The sequence below is a fragment of the Pseudophryne corroboree genome, chromosome 3, assembly GCF_028390025.1.
Source record: "Pseudophryne corroboree isolate aPseCor3 chromosome 3, aPseCor3.hap2, whole genome shotgun sequence".
NCBI classification, from domain to species: Eukaryota; Metazoa; Chordata; class Amphibia; order Anura; family Myobatrachidae; genus Pseudophryne; species Pseudophryne corroboree.
In genome coordinates this window covers 258241132-258263020 of record NC_086446.1, presented here as the reverse complement: position 1 = coordinate 258263020, position 21889 = coordinate 258241132, and the positions used below count along the sequence as shown (strand labels likewise).

Genomic DNA, 21889 nt, shown 5'->3' with positions numbered 1-21889 from the left:
GGTCTACCTGCGAGTGAGCCCACTGCGCGCTGTAATTTTTGAGACGGCCCCCCACTGTCCCCGAGTCCGCTTGAGAGGCCCCAGCGTCATGCTGAGGTTTTTGCAGGAGCCGGGGAGGGCTTCTGTTCCTGGGAAGGAGCTGCCTGTTGGTGTCTCTTCCCTCTTCCTCTGCCTCGTGGCAGGTACGACAAGCCCTTTGCTCTCTTATTTTTGTAGGAGCGAAAAGGCTGCGGTTGAAAGGTCGGTGCCTTTCTCTGTTGGGGAGTGACTTGAGGTAAAAAAGTGGATTTCCCGGCAGTAGCCGTGGCCACCAAGTCTGATAGACCAACTCCAAATAACTCCTCCCCTTTATACGGCAAAACCTCCATGTGACGTTTTGAATCCGCATCGCCTGTCCACTGTCGTGTCCATAAGGCTCTTCTGGCTGAAATGGACATAGCACTCACCCGAGATGCCAGTGTGCAAATATCCCTCTGTGCATCACGCATATAGATAAATGCATCCTTTATTTGTTCTAACGACAGTAAAACATTGTCCCTATCTAGGGTATCAATATTTTCAATCAGGGATTCTGACCAAACTACTCCAGCACTGCACATCCAGGCAGTTGCTATAGCTGGTCGTAGTATAACACCTGCATGTGTGTATATATTCTTTTGAATAACTTCCATCTTTCTATCTGATGGATCCTTAAGTGCGGCCGTCTCAGGAGAGGGTAACGCCACTTGTTTGGATAAGCGTGTGAGCGCCTTGTCCACCTTAGGGGGTGTTTCCCAGCGCGCCCTAACCTCTGGCGGGAAAGGGTATAATGCCAATAACTTTTTTGAAATTATCAACTTTTTATCAGGAGCAACCCACGCTTCATCACACACGTCATTTAATTCTTCTGATTCAGGAAAAACTGTTTGTAGTTTTTTCACACCATACATAATACCCTGTTTTACGGTATCTGTAGTATCAGCTAAATGTAACGTCTCCTTCATTGCCAAAATCATATAACGTGTGGCCCTACTGGAAAATACGTTTGAATTTCTACCGTCGTCACTGGAATCAGTGCCCGTGTCTGGGTCTGTGTCGACCGACTGAGGCAAAGGGCGTTTTACAGCCCCTGACGGTGTTTGAGGCGCCTGGACAGGCATTAATTGATTGTCCGGCCGCCTCATGTCCTCAACTGACTGTTTAAGGGAAGATAAACCATCACGTAATTCCACAAATAAAGGCATCCATTCTGGTGTCGACCCCCTGGGGGGTGACATCTGCATATTTGGCAATTGCTCCGCCTCCACACCAATATCGTCCTCATAGATGTCGACACCACGTAACGACACACACCGCAAACTCACAGGGAATGCTCTAATGAAGACAGGACCCACTAGCCCTTTTGGGGAGACAGAGGGAGAGTCTGCCAGCACACACCACAAAGCGCTATATATACAAGGGATATCCTTATATTAAGTGCTCCCTTATAGCTGCTTTAATATATATATATATAGCCATTAATGTGCCCCCCCTCTCTGTTTTACCCTGTTTCTGTAGTGCAGTGCAGGGGAGAGACCTGGGAGCCGTTCTGACCAGCGGAGCTGTGACAGAAAATGGCGCCGTGTGCTGAGGAGATAGGCCCCGCCCCTTTTTCGGCGGGTTCTTCTCCCGCTATTTTTCCAGTCAGGCAGGGGTTAAATATCTCCATATAGCCCCTATGGGCTATATGTGAGGTATTTTTAGCCTTGTATAAGGTTTATATTTGCCTCTCAGAGCGCCCCCCCCCAGCGCTCTGCACCCTCAGTGACTGCCCAGTGAAGTGTGCTGAGAGGAAAATGGCGCACAGCTGCAGTGCTGTGCGCTACCTTATGAAGACTGAGGAGTCTTCAGCCGCCGGTTTCCGGACCTCTTCACGCTTCAGCATCTGCAAGGGGGTCGGCGGCGCGGCTCCGGGACCGGACTCCACGGCTGGGCCTGTGTTCGATCCCTCTGGAGCTAATGGTGTCCAGTAGCCAAGCAGCAAATCCACTCTGCATGCAGGTGAGTTTACTACTTTCCCCCTAAGTCCCACGTTGCAGTGATCCTGTTGCCAGCAGGACTCACTGTAAAGAAAAAAACCTAAACTAAACTTTCTCTAAGCAGCTCTTTAGGAGAGCCACCTAGATTGCACCCTTCTCGTTCGGGCACAAAATCTAACTGGAGTCTGGAGGAGGGTCATAGGGGGAGGAGCCAGTGCACACCACCTGACCTAGTAAAGCTTTACTTTTTTGTGCCCTGTCTCCTGCGGAGCCGCTATTCCCCATGGTCCTTTCAGGAACCCCAGCATCCACTTAGGACGATAGAGAAACTACAGGTAGTTTTTTCACCCCCCACATAATACCCCTTTTTGTGGTACTTGCAGTATCAGAGATATGCAAAGCCTCCTTCATTGCCGTGATCATATAACGTGTGGCTCTACTTGAAAATACGTTTGTTTCTTCACCGTCGACACTAGATTCAGTGTCCGTGTCTGGGTCTGTGTCGACCGACTGAGGTAAAGGGCGTTTTACAGCCCCTGACGGTGTCTGAGACGCCTGGGCAGGTACCAACTGGTTTTCCGGCCGTCTCATGTCGTCAACTGATTTTTGTAATGTGCTGACATTATCACGTAATTCCATAAACAAAGCCATCCATTCCGGTGTCGACCCCCTGGGGGGTGACATCACCATTACCGGCAATTGCTCTGCCTCCACACCAACATCGTCCTCATACATGTCGACACACACGTACCGACACACAGCAGACACACAGGGAATGCTCTTATCGAAGACAGGACCCCACTAGCCCTTTGGGGAGACAGAGGGAGAGTTTGCCAGCACACACCCAAGCGCTATAATATATATGGGAACAACCTTATATAAGTGTTGTATCCTTATAGCAGCTTAAATATATAAAATATCGCCAAAAAAAGTGCCCCCCCCCCTCTCTGTTTTACCCTGTTTCTGTAGTGCAGTGCAGGGGAGAGTCCTGGGAGCCTTCCTCACAGCGGAGCTGAGCAGGAAAATGGCGCTGTGTGCTGAGGAGAATAAGACCCGCCCCCTATTCCGGCGGGCTTTTCTCCCGTAGTTTGTAATATCTGGCAGGGGTTAAATACATCCATATAGCCTCAAGGGCTATATGTGATGTATTTTTTAGCCATAAAAAGGTATTTACATTGCTGCCCAGGGCGCCCCCAGCAGCGCCCTGCACCCTCCGTGACCGTTGGTGAGAAGTGTGTGACAAACAATGGCGCACAGCTGCAGTGCTGTGCGCTACCTTCAAGAAGACTGAAGAGCCTTCTGCCGCCGGTTTCTGGACCTTCAATCTTCAGCATCTGCAAGGGGGGTCGGCGGCGCGGCTCCGGGACGAACCCCAGGGTGAGACCTGTGTTCCGACTCCCTCTGGAGCTAATGGTGTCCAGTAGCCTAAGAAGCCAATCCATCCTGCACGCAGGTGAGTTGAACTTCTCTCCCCTAAGTCCCTCGATGCAGTGAGCCTGTTGCCAGCAGGACTCACTGAAAATAAAAAACCTAAAAACTTTTTCTAAGCAGCTCCTTAAGAGAGCCACCTAGATTGCACCCTGCTCGGACGGGCACAAAAACCTAACTGAGGCTTGGAGGAGGGTCATAGGGGGAGGAGCCAGTACACACCACCTGATCCTAAAGCTTTAGTTTTGTGCCCTGTCTCCTGCGGAGCCGCTAATCCCCATGGTCCTGACGGAGTCCCCAGCATCCACTTAGGACGTCAGAGAAATCTGTGATTCAGTCTCATAATGCGCAATCCTAGTAGAAATCTGGGATCTCATTCCCTTAATAGAAGCTACCCACTGTGGTTCTGAGTCGGAAGGCTGAGACAAAATATTACATTCCTGTGTACATGGAATGGATTCCACTGGAGAGGATACATATTCTGCCACACAAGACAGAGTCCCTGGACATGGTTATGTGAGAATTATGCGCACACACACACACACACACACACACACACACACACACAGGAAAAATGTCAGACAGTTTCCCCCTAAGTACCTTCAGAGAAACACAGAGCTTGGAGCCAGCACACACAGCGTCCCAGTAGGCAGGTATAAAATACCTGCCTGGCTCTGTGTGTGTACCCTTAATAGAGCTACACAGTACTATACAGCCGCTCCCCCCTTCTACCACCCCCTGGTACCGCACAGGATAACTGGAGTCGTGGAGGGACAGCGCTGCCTGTCAACGTCTCAGCATGTGGATCTGCAGGGAGAAAATGGCGCTGGAGAGCTGCTGAGTCCGCTTTGGGGAGAAGCTCCGCCACCTGAACATGGCGCGTCTTCCCGCACAATTTAAATCTTTATACTGGCCTGAGGTAATGGCGCTAGCAGTGCAACTGGAGTCCCTGCTAGCCTGTGGGACCAGTGATAAGTGTATCGTCGCTGGCCCAGGGCACCCCTCAGAGCACCGCACCTGCCGCTGAGCCTTCCGGAGCACAGTGTTAGTACTGCACTCCGAACCCTGATGCCGCCATTTACACCAGCTTCCCGATTGTCAGGTCACCGGTGCCACACTCACCACCACGATCTTCTGGCTCTGTTAGGGGGTGGCAGCATGCTGCAAGAGTGAGTGGTCGCCTCGGGGGCTAACGATCATCACCCTCAGGAGCTCAGTGTCCCCCCCCCCCCCCCCCCCCACCCCAGTCCCACGAAGCAGGGAGGCCGTTGCCAGCAGCCTCCCTGTGCCTAACTTGTCTTTAAAAAAAAGAAACACCCACTAAGAAGCTCAAGAAGCTCCCCTAGCTGTGACCGGCTCCTCCGGGCACATTTTCTAAACTAAGTCTGGTAGGAGGGGCATAGAGGGAGGAGCCAGCGCACACTATTAAAGTCTTAGAGTGCTCTGGTGTACCCATCTATACCCCATGGTACTAATATGGACCCCAGCACCCTCTAGGACGCAAGAGAAATTAAAATTATTAACTTGAAGGGAAGAAAATAATGGATATCAGTACTTACACTAAATCCTATTGATCAATTGCAATGGGGTACACAGGGTATGGAGTGCAGGGGTAAGAATATGTTGTAAATAGCTCAATGTCCACATCCTCTATATCCCACTGGATGCTTGTGTACTTCAATATTTTATTAACAAAACCACCAAAATAACTATTAGGATTATTCTCAGAATGTTCTCTAATAAGGGATAGAAAGAAAAATCATCCTAAAATGGAATAGGAAAGCACATATCCTCAAAATCCCTGTACACATTGAAATCCTGTTCCATGCCATTGATAGCCGACCACAACAATGCTATGTTTAACCCATTTTGAAATTGAAATCCTCAATTGATTTTAAAAGAACGGCCCTTTTCTGGACAAGGAAGAAATTGGCTGTTCTGGGATGGGAATAGCCATTGCTGCTAAAACAAGGAATTGGAAGGCCTTCCATAGGGCAAGTTCCATGAATTCAAAAACAAAAGCCATCAGACCTGCCACTTAGTGGAGGATTAAGACCTGGAAGTAAATACAGAGTAGATTTACACTGGAAACATGGCACCAGCAGGGCATCCGACTACCAGTGGGTCCCTAGAATAGTCTACAAAAGGTTTAATACTATGGAGGCAGGCCACGTTCCTGTCCAGCAATCCTACAGTACGGATTAATGCCACCGGCAATAAAGATCTTTACTGAAGGTTTTTTTGTTTCATTTTTAAACTTTGTTCTGCCAGAGTTTTAGCCCAGTGATGTTTCAGCTTCAAGCTACACCGAGCTATATGGCAATTCATATACTGCTGCTGTATTGCCCAGCAGGAAGACCCAACAGCTTTGCGGCCCATGGGGAGAGATGCATCAAACTTAGAAGAAAGTACCAACCACTCAGCTCCCAACTGCTATTTTCTGAACACAGAAGACAATTGGTTGGTACTTTCTCCAAAGTTTGATAAATTGTCAAATGAGATGCGATTGTTGTATTTCTGCCCTCTTGCATGTATCCAACATACATTTCTCTGGCACAGCACTTTTTAAACTACTGTCAGCCTATAACATGAGGTGGTATTTAAGAACCTTGGAGACAGCTGCATTATCATGTCCCAGACATACATACAATTTATTTTAAAAAAAATATGACTGAGTATCTTAAGTAACATTTTTACTTACAGTAGCAGACCTCTGGTCATCAAACCTTGAGCACCTCTGAAGTTCTCGGTAGAGCTCTCCCCGGGGAGCATAGTCCAGGATGAGGTAGACTCTGGTGGCATCATGGAAATAGCCATATAGTCTGAGAATGTTTGGATGTCTACAACAAGGAAAATATTGCTAGTCTAATAAAAAAACAGTTTCCATAAGCCATTATAGTAAATTTGGACATAACCACATGCCTTCTAGTTACCTCAAGCCCAGTTTGTGCCATAGAAACCCAGATTCTATCAAATATTAAAATGGTGGTCAATTTATGTCCTAGCTATGTTCCCTGATGCATCATCCACCAGAGGTCCCTTACTCTTAAGACTCTGGCCAAATTGATCTTACTACAGATCATATTTTATAGAGATTGACATCAGTATATTGGCTTGAAATGGATTGTACATATTGCCAAATCAAAGGTCTGAGATATCCAAGAATGGAAATACCTTCTATAAACCATTTATACAGTATTCTGATGTATAGAGAATAAAGTTGGATGCACCAGTTATAGTACAGCTCAGGCATCCAAAGTCTAAGAGCAATAAGAGTAACCAGTACATTAGTAATCTCACCTTAAGTGGGACTGAATTTCTACTTCCCTCCGCAATTGATGCTCCACACCTCCCTTCTCCAGCTGAGATTTAAAGAGAACCTTTAGTGCCAGGATGAATTTACTCTCCTTCTCCCGGGCCAGGTAAACATTACCAAACTTTCCTTTCCCTAAAGGGCGACCAATCTCAAAGTCATCCAGACACCATTGCTTCCTGTGGAAATATTAATGCTATGAGTCCACAAAAGAATTTAAAAAACATTGCCAGAAGTTTTTTGCCAGTGACACAAATTACAAGATACCTCAAGTTCAATAGCTACACGACTGTATATAGGCTTAATCTATAAACATACTAGGTTCACCAGCATTGGCTAGAGAAGAGGTACTGAATATCCAGTCCTCATGCACCCAACAATCCAGGTTTTAGGTATATCCATGGCTTGGCAAAGATACATAAATCAAATTGACTGAGGTGCTAATAAGTCACCTGTGGCCAAGCATGGATGAACTTAAAACCTGGACCATTGGGATGCCTTGAGGACCATGTTTGGAACCTCTGGTGCATTACAGACTGTGTACACTGTTTCATAGGAGCTGCAATGCGCACAGTTATTGTGGGCCCATGAACACTTTCAATAGAGGTACTGTATCCTCAAGTAAACATTTGCTTAACAGATCAGATGTTTTCAACCCTCAAGTTTTCCCTATAGATCATACTTTCAGGATTTGTGTGTGGAAGCAGGTGGGATAATTACTGACCAAGCAAAACAGATTAAATCACCTGTGCATAAATCCACAAAACATGACTTGGTGGTACTTGAAAATCCCAGATCTAGATAATTGTTTTGGATCAAAAATGTAAAAGGCATTATGTTTTTTCCTGTGAAGAAACTACTTGTACTAAGACACTTTATTACATAAATATTTAACACAGACCATATAGCAGAGGTTCTCAGACAATCCTAAAAAGCACCCCAACGGTCCATGGTTTTAAGTTTAACCATGCTTAGCCACAGGATACTAATTAGCACCTCAGTCGATTTGATTTAACCATCTGAGCAAAGCCATGGATATACCTAAACCACGACAGTTGGGGTGCCTTAAGGACCGCGTTTGAGAACCTCTGCCATATAGTTTGAACAGTTTACCTTCCTTTCAGGAAGGCCCCTATGATAAATGTAATAAAGCTTATATGTACCACAATATGTAGTACAAACAGAATGTTAATATATAAAATTAACTGTAAATTTTGCCTACTGACCTTTTACCTTCTCCCTTGGCAGGAGCAGCAGCTTGAGTCTTGCCCTGATCTGCATTGATTTTCTTTTCTGTTATATATGAAATCACACATCAAGATGGGATGGGATGGGGTTTACACACAATGGGACTAAAGACAACAGTATAGGTACGAGTATTGTACAGGCTCTGGAATCAGTGGCCTTAAAGCATGATGTACTTCTGAAATGACACAGCAGGGAATCACCACCCTGCCCAGCTGTATTTAATCATGCACGCAAAAATAAGATTTTACTTACCGGTAAATCTATTTCTCGTAGTCCGTAGAGGATGCTGGGACTCCGTAAGGACCATGGGGAATAAACTGGCTCTGCAGGAGATAGGGCACTTTAAGAAAGCTTTGGACTCTGGGTGTACACTGGCTCCTCCCTCTATGCTCCTCCTCCAGACCTCAGTTAGGGAAACTGTGCCCAGAGGAGATGGACAGTACGAGGAAGGATTTTTGTAAATCTAAGGGCGAGATCCATACCAGCCACACCAATTACACCGTATAACTTGTGATAAACTTACCCAGTTAACAGTATGAACAACATAGCCATGGTTCCACCGAAAAACTATAACATAACCCTTATGTAAGCAATAACTATATACAAGTCTTGCAGAAGAAGTCCGCACTTGGGACGGGCGCCCAGCATCCTCTACGGACTACGAGAAATAGATTTACCGGTAAGTAAAATCTTATTCTCTCTAACGTCCTTGAGGATGCTGGGACTCCGTAAGGACCATGGGGATTATACCAAAGCTCCCAAACGGACGGGAGAGTGCGGATGACTCTGCAGCACCGATTGAGCAAACAGGAGGTTCTCCTCAGCCAGGGTATCAAACTTATAGAACTTTGCAAAGGTGTTTGTCCCCGACCAAGTAGCTGCTCGGCACAACTGTAATGCAGAGACCCATCGAGCTGCTGCTCAAGAAGAGCCCACTTTCCTAGTGGAGTGGGCCTTAACCGATTTCGGTAACGGCAATCCTGCCGTAGAATGCGCCTGCTGAATCGTGTTACAGATCCAGCGAGCAATAGTCTGCTTTGAAGCAGGAGCGCCAACCTTTTTGGCCGTATACAGAACGAACAAAGCTTCAGTCTTCCTGATTCTAGCCGTTCTGGTCACAAATCTTCAAAGCCCTGACTACATCCAGGGACTCGGAATCCTCCAAATCCCGTGTAGCCACAGGCACGACAATAGGTTGGTTCACATGAAAAGCTGAGACCACTTTTGGCAGAAAGTGAGGGCGAGTCCTCAACTCTGCCCTATCCACGTGAAAAACCAAGTATGGGCTTTTATGTGATAAAGCCGCTAATTCGGAAACACGTCTTGCCGAAGCCAACGCCAACAACATGACCACTTTCCACGTGAGGTATTTCAACTCCACAGTTTTGAGTGGTTCAAACCAAGGTGACTTGAGGAAACGTAACACCACGTTAAGATCCCAAGGCGCCACCGGAGGCACAAAGGGAGGCTGAATATGCAGCACTCCCTTCACAAAGGTCTGTACTTCAGGAATAGAGGCCAATTCTCTTTGAAAGAAAAATAAGAATTTACTTACCGATAATTCTATTTCTCATAGTCCGTAGTGGATGCTGGGAACTCCGTAAGGACCATGGGGAATAGCGGCTCCGCAGGAGACTGGGCACAAAAAGTAAAAGCTTTAGACTAGCTGGTGTGCACTGGCTCCTCCCCCTATGACCCTCCTCCAAGCCTCAGTTAAGATACTGTGCCCGGACGAGCGTACATAATAAGGAAGGATCTTGAATCCCGGGTAAGACTCATACCAGCCACACCAATCACACCGTACAACTCGTGATCTGAACCCAGTTAACAGTATGATAACCGTAGGAGCCTCTGAAAAGATGGCTTCCAACAATAAACAACCCGCTTTGTTTGTAACAATAACTATATACAAGTATTGCAGACAATCCGCACTTGGGATGGGCGCCCAGCATCCACTACGGACTATGAGAAATAGAATTATCGGTAAGTAAATTCTTATTTTCTCCGACGTCCTAGTGGATGCTGGGAACTCCGTAAGGACCATGGGGATTATACCAAAGCTCCCAAACGGGCGGGAGAGTGCGGATGACTCTGCAGCACCGAATGAGAGAACTCCAGGTCCTCCTCAGCCAGGGTATCAAATTTGTAGAATTTAGCAAACGTGTTTGCCCCTGACCAAGTAGCTGCTCGGCAAAGTTGTAAAGCCGAGACCCCTCGGGCAGCCGCCCAAGATGAGCCCACCTTCCTTGTGGAATGGGCTTTTACAGATTTTGGCTGTGGCAGGCCTGCCACAGAATGTGCAAGTTGAATTGTACTACAAATCCAACGAGCAATCGTCTGCTTAGAAGCAGGAGCACCCAGCTTGTTGGGTGCATACAGTATAAACAGCGAGTCAGATTTTCTGACTCCAGCCGTCCTGGAAACATATTTTCAGGGCCCTGACTACGTCCAGCAACTTGGAGTCCTCCAAGTCCCTAGTAGCCACAGGTACCACAATAGGTTGATTCATGTGAAACGCTGAAACCACCTTAGGGAGAAATTGAGGACGAGTCCTCAATTCCGCCCTATCCGAATGAAATATCAGGTAAGGGCTTTTATAGGATAAAGCCGCCAATTCTGATACGCGCCTGGCTGAAGCCAGGGCCAACAGCATTACCACTTTCCATGTGAGATATTTCAAATCCACTGTGGCAAGTGGTTCAAACCAATGTGATTTTAGGAACCCTAAAACTACATTGAGATCCCAAGGTGCCACTGGAGGCACAAAAGGAGGCTGTATATGCAGTACCCCTTTGACAAACGTCTGAACTTCAGGCACTGAAGCCAGTTCTTTCTGGAAGAAGATCGACAGGGCCGAAATTTGAACCTTAATGGATCCTAATTTTAGGCCCATAGACAATCCTGCTTGCAGGAAATGTAGGAAACGACCCAGTTGAAATTCCTCCGTAGGGGCCTTCTTGGCCTCACACCACGCAACATATTTTCGCCAAATGCGATGATAATGTTTTGCAGTTACATCCTTCCTGGCCTTGATCAGGGTAGGGATGACTTCATCTGGAATGCCTTTTTCCTTCAGGATCCGGCGTTCCACCGCCATGCCGTCAAACGCAGCCGCGGTAAGTCTTGGAACAGACAAGGTCCCTGCTGGAGCAGGTCCTTCCTTAGAGGTAGAGGCCACGGGTCCTCCGTGAGCATCTCTTGCAGCTCCGGGTACCAAGTTCTTCTTGGCCAATCCGGAGCCACGAGTATCGTTCTTACTCCTCTCCTTCTTATGATTCTCAGTACTTTTGGTATGAGAGGAAGAGGAGGGAACACATATACCGACTGGAACACCCACGGAGTTACCAGAGCGTCCACCGCTATTGCCTGAGGGTCCCTTGACCTGGCGCAATATCTGTCCAGTTTCTTGTTGAGACGGGACGCCATCATGTCCACCTTTGGTTTTTCCCAACGGTTTACAATCACTTGGAAGACTTCTGGATGAAGTCCCCACTCCCCCGGGTGGAGGTCGTGTCTGCTGAGGAAGTCTGCTTCCCAGTTGTCCACTCCCGGAATGAACACTGCTGACAGTGCTATCACATGATTTTCCGCCCAGCGGAGAATCCTTGCAGCTTCTGCCATTGCCCTCCTGCTTCTTGTGCCGCCCTGTCTGTTTACGTGGGCGACAGCCGTGATGTTGTCCGACTGGATCAATACCGGTTGACCCTGAAGCAGAGGCCTTGCTTGACTTAGGGCATTGTAAATGGCCCTTAGCTCTAGGATATTTATGTGAAGAGACGTTTCCATGCTTGACCACAAGCCCTGGAAATTTCTTCCCTGTGTGACTGCTCCCCAGCCTCTCAGGCTGGCATCCGTGGTTACCAGCATCCAATCCTGAATGCCGAATCTGCGGCCCTCTAGAAGATGAGCCTTCTGTAACCACCACAGGAGAGATACCCTTGTCCTTGGAGATAGGGTTATCCGCTGATGCATCCGAAGATGCGATCCGAACCATTTGTCCAGCAGATCCCACTGAAAAGTTCTTGCATGGAATCTTCCGAATGGAATCGCTTCGTAAGAAGCCACCATTTTTCCCAGGACTCTCGTGCACTGATGCACTGACACTTGTCCTGGTTTTAGGAGGTTCCTGACTAGCTCGGATAACTCCCTGGCCTTCTCCTCCGGGAGAAACACCTTTTTCTGGACTGTGTCCAGAATCATCCCTAGGAACAGTAGACGTGTTGTTGGAATCAGCTGTGATTTTGGGATATTTAGAATCCACCCGTGCCGACGTAGCACTACCTGAGATAGTGCTACTCCGACCTCTAACTGTTCCCTGGACCTTGCCCTTATCAGGAGATCGTCCAAGTAAGGGATAATTAATACGCCTTTTCTTCGAAGAAGAATCATCATTTCGGCCATTACCTTGGTAAAGACCCGTGGTGCCGTGGACAATCCAAACGGCAGCGTCTGAAACTGATAATGACAGTTTTGTATCACAAACCTGAGGTACCCTTGGTGAGAAGGGTAGATTGGGACATGGAGATAAGCATCCTTGATGTCTAGAGATACCATATAGTCCCCTTCTTCCAGGTTCGCTATCACTGCTCTGAGTGACTCCATCTTGAATTTGAACCTTTTTATGTAAGTGTTCAAAGATTTTAGATTTAAAATTGGTCTCACCGAGCCGTCCGGCTTCGGTACCACAAACAGCGTGGAATAATACCCCTTTCCCTGTTGTAGGAGGGGTACCTTGATTATCACCTGCTGGGAATACAGCTTGTGAATAGCTTCCAATACTGCCTCCCTGTCGGAGGGAGACGTTGGTAGAGCAGACTTCAGGAACCGGCGAGGGGGAGACGTCTCGAATTCCAATTTGTACCCCTGTGATACTACCTGCAGGATCCAGGGGTCCACTTGCGAGTGAGCCCACTGCGCGCTGAAATTCTTGAGACGGCCCCCCACCGTGCCCGAGTCTGCTTGCAGAGCCCCAGCGTCATGCTGAGGACTTGGCAGAAGCGGGGGAGGGCTTCTGCTCCTGGGAAGAGGCTGCATGGTGCAGTCTTTTTTGGAATCCGCATCACCTGACCACTGTCGCGTCCATAACGTTCTTCTGGCAGAAATGGACATCGCACTTACTCTAGATGCCAGGGTGCAAATATCCCTCTGTGCATCTCGCATATATAGTAATGCATCCTTTTAAATGCTCTATAGTTAATAATATACTGTCCCTATCCAGGGTATCAATATTTTCAGTCAGGGAATCCGACCAAGCCACTCCAGCGCTGCACATCCAGGCTGAGGCGATCGCTGGTCGCAGTATAACACCGGTATGTGTGTATATACCTTTTAAGATATTTTCCAGCCTTCTATCAGCTGGTTCCTTGAGAGCGGCCGTATCAGGAGACGGTAACATTTTGATAAGCGTGTGAGCGCCTTATCTACCCTAGGGGGTGTTTCCCAACGTGCCCTAACCTCTGGCGGGAAAGGGTATAGTGCCAATAATTTATTAGAAATCAGCAGTTTATCGGGGGAAACCCACGCTTTATCACACACCTCATTTAATTCATCTGACTCAGGAAAAACCACTGGTAGTTTTTTCACACCCCACATAATACCCTTTTTTGAGGTACTTGTAGTGTCAGAAATGTTCAATGCCTCCTTCATTGCCGTGATCATGTAACGTGTGGCCCTACTGGACATTACGTTTGTCTCGTCACCGTCGACACTGGATTCAGTATCCGTGTCAGGGTCTGTGTCGACCATCTGAGGTAACGGGCGTTTTAGCGCCCCTGACGGTGTCTGAGACGCCTGAACAGGCACTAATTGATTTGTCGGCTGTCTCATGTCGTCAACAGTTTTTTGCAAAGTGCTGACATTGTCACGTAATTCTTTAATTACTACCATCCAGTCAGGTGTCGACTCCCTAGGGGGTGACATCACTAACACAGGCAATTGCTCTGCTTCCACATCATTTTCCTCCTCATACATGTCGACACAATCGTACCGACACCCAGCACACACAGGGAATGCTCTGATAGAGGACAGGACCCCACTAGCCCTTTGGGGAGACAGAGGGAGAGTTTGCCAGCACACACCAGAGCGCTACATACATACATACACACACACACACACACACACACACACACACACACACACACAGGGATAACCTTATATAAGTGTTACTCCCTGTTATAGCTGCTGTATTTATATATTAGCTGCCAATAGTGCCCCCCTCTCTGTTTTACCCTGTTTCTGTAGTGCAGGACTGCAGGGGAGAGTCAGGGAGCCGTCCTTCCAGCGGAGCTGTGAAAGAAAATGGCGCTTGTGTGCTGAGGAGAAAGGCTCCGCCCCCTTCACGGCGGCCTTTTCTCCCGCTTTTTTCAGGAAACTGGCAGGGGATAAAATGCATCCATATAGCCCAGGAGCTATATGTGATGCATTTTTTTTAGCCATAAGGTTTTTATTGCGTCTCAGGGCGCTCCCCCCCAGCGCCCTGCACCCTCAGTGACCGGAGTGTGAAGTGTGCTGAGAGCAATGGCGCACAGCTGCAGTGCTGTGCGCTACCTTATTTGAAGACAGGAACGTCTTCTGCCGCCGCTTTCTCCGGACCTCTTCGCTCTTCTGGCTCTGTAAGGGGGCCGGCGGCGCGGCTCCGGGACCCATCCAGGCTGAACCTGTGATCGTCCCTCTGGAGCTAATGTCCAGTAGCCAAGAAGCCCAATCCACTCTGCAGTCAGGTGAGTTCGCTTCTTCTCCCCTTAGTCCCACGATGCAGTGAGCCTGTTGCCAGCAGGACTCACTGAAAATAAAAAACCTATTTAAACTTTTACTTCTAAGCAGCTCAGGAGAGCCACCTAGCTTGCACCCTTCTCGTTCGGGTACAAAAATCTAACTGAGGCTTGGAGGAGGGTCATAGGGGGAGGAGCCAGTGCACACCAGCTAGTCTAAAGCTTTTACTTTTTGTGCCCAGTCTCCTGCGGAGCCGCTATTCCCCATGGTCCTTACGGAGTTCCCAGCATCCACTAGGACGTCAGAGAAATAAGAATTTACTCACCGGTAATTCTATTTCTCATAGTCCGTAGTGGATGCTGGGGACTCCGTAAGGACCATGGGGATTAGCGGCTCCGCAGGAGACTGGGCACAACTATAAAGAAAGCTTTTAGACTAGCTGGTGTGCACTGGCTCCTCCCACTAAGACCCTCCTCCAGACTTCAGTTAGGATACTGTGCCCGGAAGAGCTGACACCATTAGGAAGGATTTTTAATCCCGGGTAAGACTCATACCAGCCACACCAATCACACCGTATAACTCGTGATACAATACCCAGTTAACAGCATAACAACTGAGCCTCTCAACAGATAGCTCAACAATAACCCTTTAGTTAAGCAATAACTATATAACAAGTATTGCAGACAATCCGCACTTGGGATGGGCGCCCAGCATCCACTACGGACTATGAGAAATAGAATTACCTGTGAGTAAATTCTTATTTTCTCTAACGTCCTAGTGGATGCTGGGAACTCCGTAAGGACCATGGGGATTATACCAAAGCTCCCAAACGGGCGGGAGAGTGCGGATGACTCTGCAGCACCGAATGAGAGAACTCAAGGTCCTCCTTAGCCAGGGTGTCAAACTTGTAGAATTTAGCAAACGTGTTTGACCCCGACCAAGTAGCTGCTCGGCAAAGTTGAAGAGCCGAGACCCCTCGGGCAGCTGCCCAAGAAGAGCCCACCTTCCTCGTGGAATGGGCTTTTACTGATTTAGGATGCGGCAGTCCAGCCGCAGAATGTGCAAGCTGAATCGTACTACAGATCCAGCGAGCAATAGTCTGCTTAGAAGCAGGTGCTCCCAACTTGTTGGGCGCATACAGGATAAAGAGCAAGTCAGTCTTTCTGACTCCAGCTGTCCTGGAAACATAAATTTTTAGGGCCCTGACTACATCCAACAACTTAGAAGCCTCCAAGTCATTTGTAGCCGCAGGCACCACGATAGGTTGGTTCAGATGAAAAGCTGATACCACTTTGGGGAGAAACTGGGGACGAGTCCTCAATTCTGCCCTATCCATATGGAAAATCAGATAAGGGCTTTTACATGACAAAGCCGCCAATTCTGAAACACGCCTGGCCAAGGCCAACAACATGACCACTTTCCACGTGAGATATTTCAAATCCACGGTTTTCAGTGGCTCAAACCAATGTGACTTTAGGAAATCCAACACCACGTTGAGATCCCAAGGTGCCACTGGAGGTACAAAAGGGGGCTGAATATGTAGCACTCCCTTAACAAAAGTCTGAACTTCAGGTAGTGAAGCCAATTCTCTCTGGAAGAAAATCGATAGAGCCGAAATCTGGACCTTAATGGAACCCAATTTAAGGCCCATAGTCACCCCTGACTGTAGGAAGTGCAGGAACCGGCCCAGCTGAAATTCTTCCGTTGGAGCCTTCCTGGCCTCACACCACGCAACATATTTTCGCCATATGCGGTGATAATGGTTTGCGGTTACTTCTTTCCTAGCTTTAATCAGCGTAGGAATTACTTCCTCCGGAATGCCCTTTTCCTTCAGGATCCGGTGTTCAACCGCCATGCCGTCAAACGCAGCCGCGGTAAGTCTTGGAACAGACAGGGCCCCTGCTGCAGCAGGTCTGGTCTGAGCGGTAGAGGCCATGGGTCCTCTGACATCATTTCTTGAAGTTCCGGATACCACGCTCTTCTTGGCCAATCCGGAACAATGCGTATAGTTCTTACTCCTCTTCTCATTATCCTCAGTACCTTTGGTATGAGAGGAAGAGGAGGGAACACATAAACCGATCGGTACACCCACGGTGTTACCAGAGCGACCACAGCTATCGCCTGCGGGTCTCTCGACCTGGCGCAATATTATTCTAGCTTTTTGTTTAGGCGGGACGCCATCATGTCCACCTGTGGTTTTTCCCACTGGTTTACAATCATTTGAAAGACTTCTGGATGAAGTCCCCACTCTCCCGGGTGGAGGTCGTGCCTGCTGAGGAAGTCTGCTTCCCAGTTGTCCACTGTTAGGGTCTCCTGCTCTGTGCTGCCACGTCGTCATGGCAACCAGGAGACAAGTGCTAGCGGAGTAACCTGAGCGTAGCCGATACTCCGGTTCGGGTCTTTTGCTGTACAGTGGTTTACAGGCTCTGTGCACGGCAGGAGATCCGGTGCTGGTTTTTGTGCTCACAGTCTGTGAGGTCTGAGTGGGGCGTGGACAGCACCTGCTATATAAACCCTCTTCTCAGGTTAGGCAGATGCTGCTGAATCTTTGTTGGTTAGTCAGTTCCTGAAAGCTAGCTAGTACTGTGTAAACTTTGTATTTGTTTGTTGCTTACTGCAAATAGGCCTTGGGATTTGGTATTACACTCTGCCAACCCAGACCTAGCAGTAAGACTGGAGTCAGTCGTTTAACCTGCTGGGGTTCTTTTGTTACTCTGTGAACCTAGCAAGTTTGCGGCTGTATTCTCAGACTTGCCTGCCAAAATCCTCTCACTGTGCAAGGTGTTCAGGTGTCAGTAAGCTGCACCAGTGCACTGCAAGGGAGGACTAGGATTGTGGAGACTCTCCTTGTGTCTATTATTCCATCTCTGACCAAGGAGTTTACTGCCACACCCGTTGGTAACCCTTTAGGGTTTTGCTGTTGCCCTTAGCAACAGCATTTCGGGTTCTCTACGTCTTAAATCACTACATCTCGCTTCTTTCCATCTGAGCATTCCTAATACTAGGGAGACACCCAGTTTCTTAGCCTTTGGGCTTCTCTGTTCACTTTGTGTTTCTTTTGTTACCCTATCACCTTCTGTGTATGTAAGGTCATATTCCCCAGTCTGTCTGTGAGTTCATTTGTTTTGCATCCCTCACCGTTCAGACACCAGTACATTCCTGCTGGCACTGGTGTGCATAACATCCACTCCCGGAATGAACACTGCTGACAGTGCTAACACGTGATTTTCCGCCCATCGGAGAATAATTGTGGCTTCTGCCATCGCCGTCCTGCTTCTCGTGCCGCCCTGTCGATTTACATGGGCGACCGCCGTGATGTTGTCTGACTGGATTAGTACCGGCTGGTTTTGAAGCAGGGGTTTTGCCTGACTTAGGGCATTGTAAATGGCCCTTAGTTCCAGAATATTTATGTGCAGGGAAGTCTCCTGACTTGACCATAGTCCTTGGAAGTTTCTTCCCTGTGTGACTGCTCCCCAGCCTCGAAGGCTGGCATCCGTGGTCACCAGGACCCAGTCCTGTATGCCGAATCTGCGGCCCTCTTGAAGATGAGCACTCTGCAGCCACCACAGCAGAGACACCCTTGTCCTCGGAGACAGGGTTATCAGACGATGCATCGGAAGATGCGATCCGGACCACTTGTCCAACAGGTCCCATTGAAAGGTTCTTGCATGAAACCTGCCGAATGGAATCGCTTCGTAGGAAGCTACCATTTTTCCCAGGATCCGCGTGCAGTGATGCACCGACACCTGTTTTGGTTTTAGGAGGCCTCTGACTAGAGATGACCGCTCCTTGGCCTTTTCCTCCGGGAGAAACACTTTTCTCTGTTCTGTGTCCAGAACCATCCCTAGGAACAGCAGGCGTGTCGTAGGGACCAGCTGTGACTTTGGAATGTTTAGAATCCAGCCGTGCTGTTGTAGCACTTCCCGAGATAGTGCTACCCCTACCAACAACTGCTCTCTGGAACTCGCCTTTATCAGGAGATCGTCCAAGTATGGGATAATTAAAACTCCCTTTTTTTTTGAAGGAGTATCATTTCGGCCATTACCTTGGTAAATACCCTCGGTGCCGTGGACAGACCAAACGGCAACGTCTGGAATTGGTAATGACAGTCCTGTACCACAAATCTGAGGTACTCCTGGTGAGGAAGGTAAATGGGGACATGTAGGTAAGCATCCTTGATGTCCAGTGATACCATGTAATCCCCTTCCTCCAGGCTTGAAATAACAGCCCTGAGCGATTCCATCTTGAACTTGAACCTTTTTATATAGGATTTCATAGGTGTTCAAGGATTTCAAATTTAAAATGGGTCTCACCGAACCGTCCGGTTTCGGTACCACAAACATTGTGGAATAGTAACCCCTTCCTTGTTGAAGGAGGGGTACCTTGACTATCCCCTGCTGCGAATACAGCTTGTGAATTGCCTCCAGCACTGCCTCCCTGTCCGGGGGAGCTGTTGGCAAGGCAGATTTGAGGAAACGGCGAGGGGGAGATGTCTCGAATTCCAGCTTGTACCCCTGAGATACTTGTAGAATCCAGGGATACACCCGTGAGCGAGCCCACTGGTAGCTGAAGTTCTTGAGACGGGCCCCCACCGTACCTGGCTCCGCCTGTGGAGCCCCGGAGTCGGTATCCGTGTCAACCATCTGAGGTAGCGGGCGTTTTAGAGCCCCTGATGGCTTTTGAGACGCCTGGGCAGACACAGGCCGAGAAGCCGGCTGTCCCACATTTGGTATGTCGTCAAACCTTTTATGTAAGGAGTCGACACTATCAAGTAATTCCTTCCACAGCACCATCCACTCAGGTGTCGACCCCGCAGGGGGTGACATCACATTTACAGGCATCTGCTTCGCCTCCACATAAGCCTCCTCATCAAACATGTCGACACAGCCGTACCGACACACCGCAAACACCGGGAATGCTCTGACAGAGGACAGGAACCCACAAAGCCCTTTGGGGAGACAGAGAGAGAGTGTGCCAGCACACACCAGAGCGCTATATAACACTGGGATCCCACTATCAATGAGTGTTTTCCATACATATATTATATATATATATATATATATATATATATATATATATATATATATATATATATATATATATATTTATTTATATTTTTTTTTTTTTTTTTTTCTATACTGCGCCTAAATTTAGTGCCCCCCCTCTCTTTTTTACCCTTCTGTAGTATTCAGACTGCAGGGGAGAGCCAGGGAGCTTCCTTCCAGCGGAACTGTGAGGGAAAGATGGCGCCAGTGTGCTGAGGGAGAAGCCCCGCCCCCTTTTCGGCTGACTTTCTCCCGCTTTTTCTGTAATACTGGCAGGGGTAATTTTACATCTATATAGCCTCTCCTCTCGGACTATATATGATGTATATTTGCCAGCCAAGGTATTATTTATTGCCCTCAGGGCGCCCCCCCCCCCCCTCAGCGCCCTGCACCCATCAGTGACCGAAGTGTGAGGTGTACATGAGGAGCAATGGCGCACAGCTGCAGTGCTGTGCGCTACCTTGGTGAAGACCGAAGTCTTCTGCCGCCGATTTTCCGGACCTCTTCGTTGCTTCTGGCTCTGTAAGGGGGACGGCGGCGCGGCTCCGGGAACGAACACCAAGGTCGGGTCCTGCGGTCGATCCCTCTGGAGCTAATGGTGTCCAGTAGCCTAAGAAGCCCAAACTACCACCTGTTAGGTAGGTTCGCTTCTTCTCCCCTTAGTCCCTCGCTGCAGTGAGTCTGTTGCCAGCAGATCTCACTGAAAATAAAAAACCTAAATATACTTTCTTTCTAGGTGCTCAGGAGAGCCCCTAGTGTGCATCCAGCTCAGCCGGGCACAAGAATCTAACTGAAGTCTGGAGGAGGGTCTTAGTGGGAGGAGCCAGTGCACACCAGTAGTCTAAAAGCTTTTATAGTTGTGCCCAGTCTCCTGCGGAGCCGCTAATCCCCATGGTCCTTACGGAGTCCCCAGCATCCACTTAGGATGTTAGAGAAAATGGATAAGGCTGAAATCTGGACCTTTATGGACCCTAATTTTAGGCCCAGTCACTCCTGTTTGAAGGAAGTGAAGTAGACGGCCCAAATGGAACTCCTCCGTAGGAGCAGCTCTGGCCTCACACCAAGAAACATATTTCCGCCACATACGGTGATAATGTTTTAACGTCACGTCTTTCCTAGCCTTGCTCAGGGTAGGAATGACTTCCTCCGGAATCCCTTTTTCCACTAGGATCTGGCGTTCAACCGCCATGTCGTCAAACGCAGCCGCGGTAAGTCTTGGAACAGACAGGGCCCCTGCCGCAGCAGGTCCTGCCTTAGAGGAAGAGGCCACGGATCCCCTGCGAGCAACTCTTGCAGCTCCGGATACCAAGTCCTCAGTGGCCAATCCGGAACAATGAGTATTGTTGTGACCCTGCTTCTTCGTATTATTCTCAACACTCTGGGTAGGAGAGGAAGAGGAGGAAACACACAGAACGATCTGAACACCCAAGGTGTCACCAGAGCATCTACCGCTACCGCCTGAGGGTCCCTTGACCTGGCGCAATACCGCTTTAGCTTTTTGCTGAGACGGGATGCCATCATGTCGATTTGAGGCAGTCCCCAACGATCCGTGATCTGTGCGAAGACTTCTTGATGAAGTCCCCACTCTCCCGGATGCAGGTCGTGCCTGCTGAGGAAGTCTGCCTCCCAGTTGTCCACCCCCGGGATGAACACCGCTGACAGCGCGCTTACATGGCTTTCCGCCCAGCGTAGAATCCTGGTTGCTTCTGCCATGGCCATTCTGCTCCTTGTTCCGCCTTGGCGGTTTATATGAGCCACTGCCGTGACATTGTCTGACTGAATCAGAACCGGTTTTCTCCGAAGCAATTCCTCCACTTGACGCAGGGCGTTGTATATGGCCCTCAACTCCAGGACGTTGATGTGGAGACAAGACTCTAGGCTTGACCAGAGACCTTGGAAATTTCTTCCCAGTGTCACTGCTCCCCAGCCTCGGAGGCTTGCGTCCGTGGTCACCAGGACCCAGTCCTGAATGCCGAACCTGCGACCTTCTAGTAGGTGAGCACTGTTCAGCCACCACAGGAGAGATACCCTGGTCCTGGGAGACAGGGTGATCCTTTGATGCATTTGTAAATGGGACCCGGACCACTTGTCCAAGAGGTCCCATTGAAAAGTCCTCGCATGGAACCTGCCGAAAGGGATGGCCTCGT

The 21889-nt window shown here is 48.7% G+C and overlaps 1 protein-coding gene across 3 annotated transcripts in view; it reads right to left on the bottom strand.

Moving 5' to 3' along the window:
- AURKA (aurora kinase A) overlaps positions 1-21889 on the bottom strand; it is a 114525-nt gene that overhangs the window by 55185 nt on the left and 37451 nt on the right. For all 3 annotated transcript variants that reach the window (XM_063959028.1, XM_063959027.1, XM_063959029.1), the window contains 3 exons: positions 7965-8031; positions 6726-6917; positions 6127-6265 (listed from right to left, as the gene is read on the bottom strand). In XM_063959028.1, coding sequence (XP_063815098.1) covers positions 6127-6265; positions 6726-6917; positions 7965-8031 — 398 coding nt within the window. The remainder of the gene's footprint in view (positions 1-6126; positions 6266-6725; positions 6918-7964; positions 8032-21889) is intronic.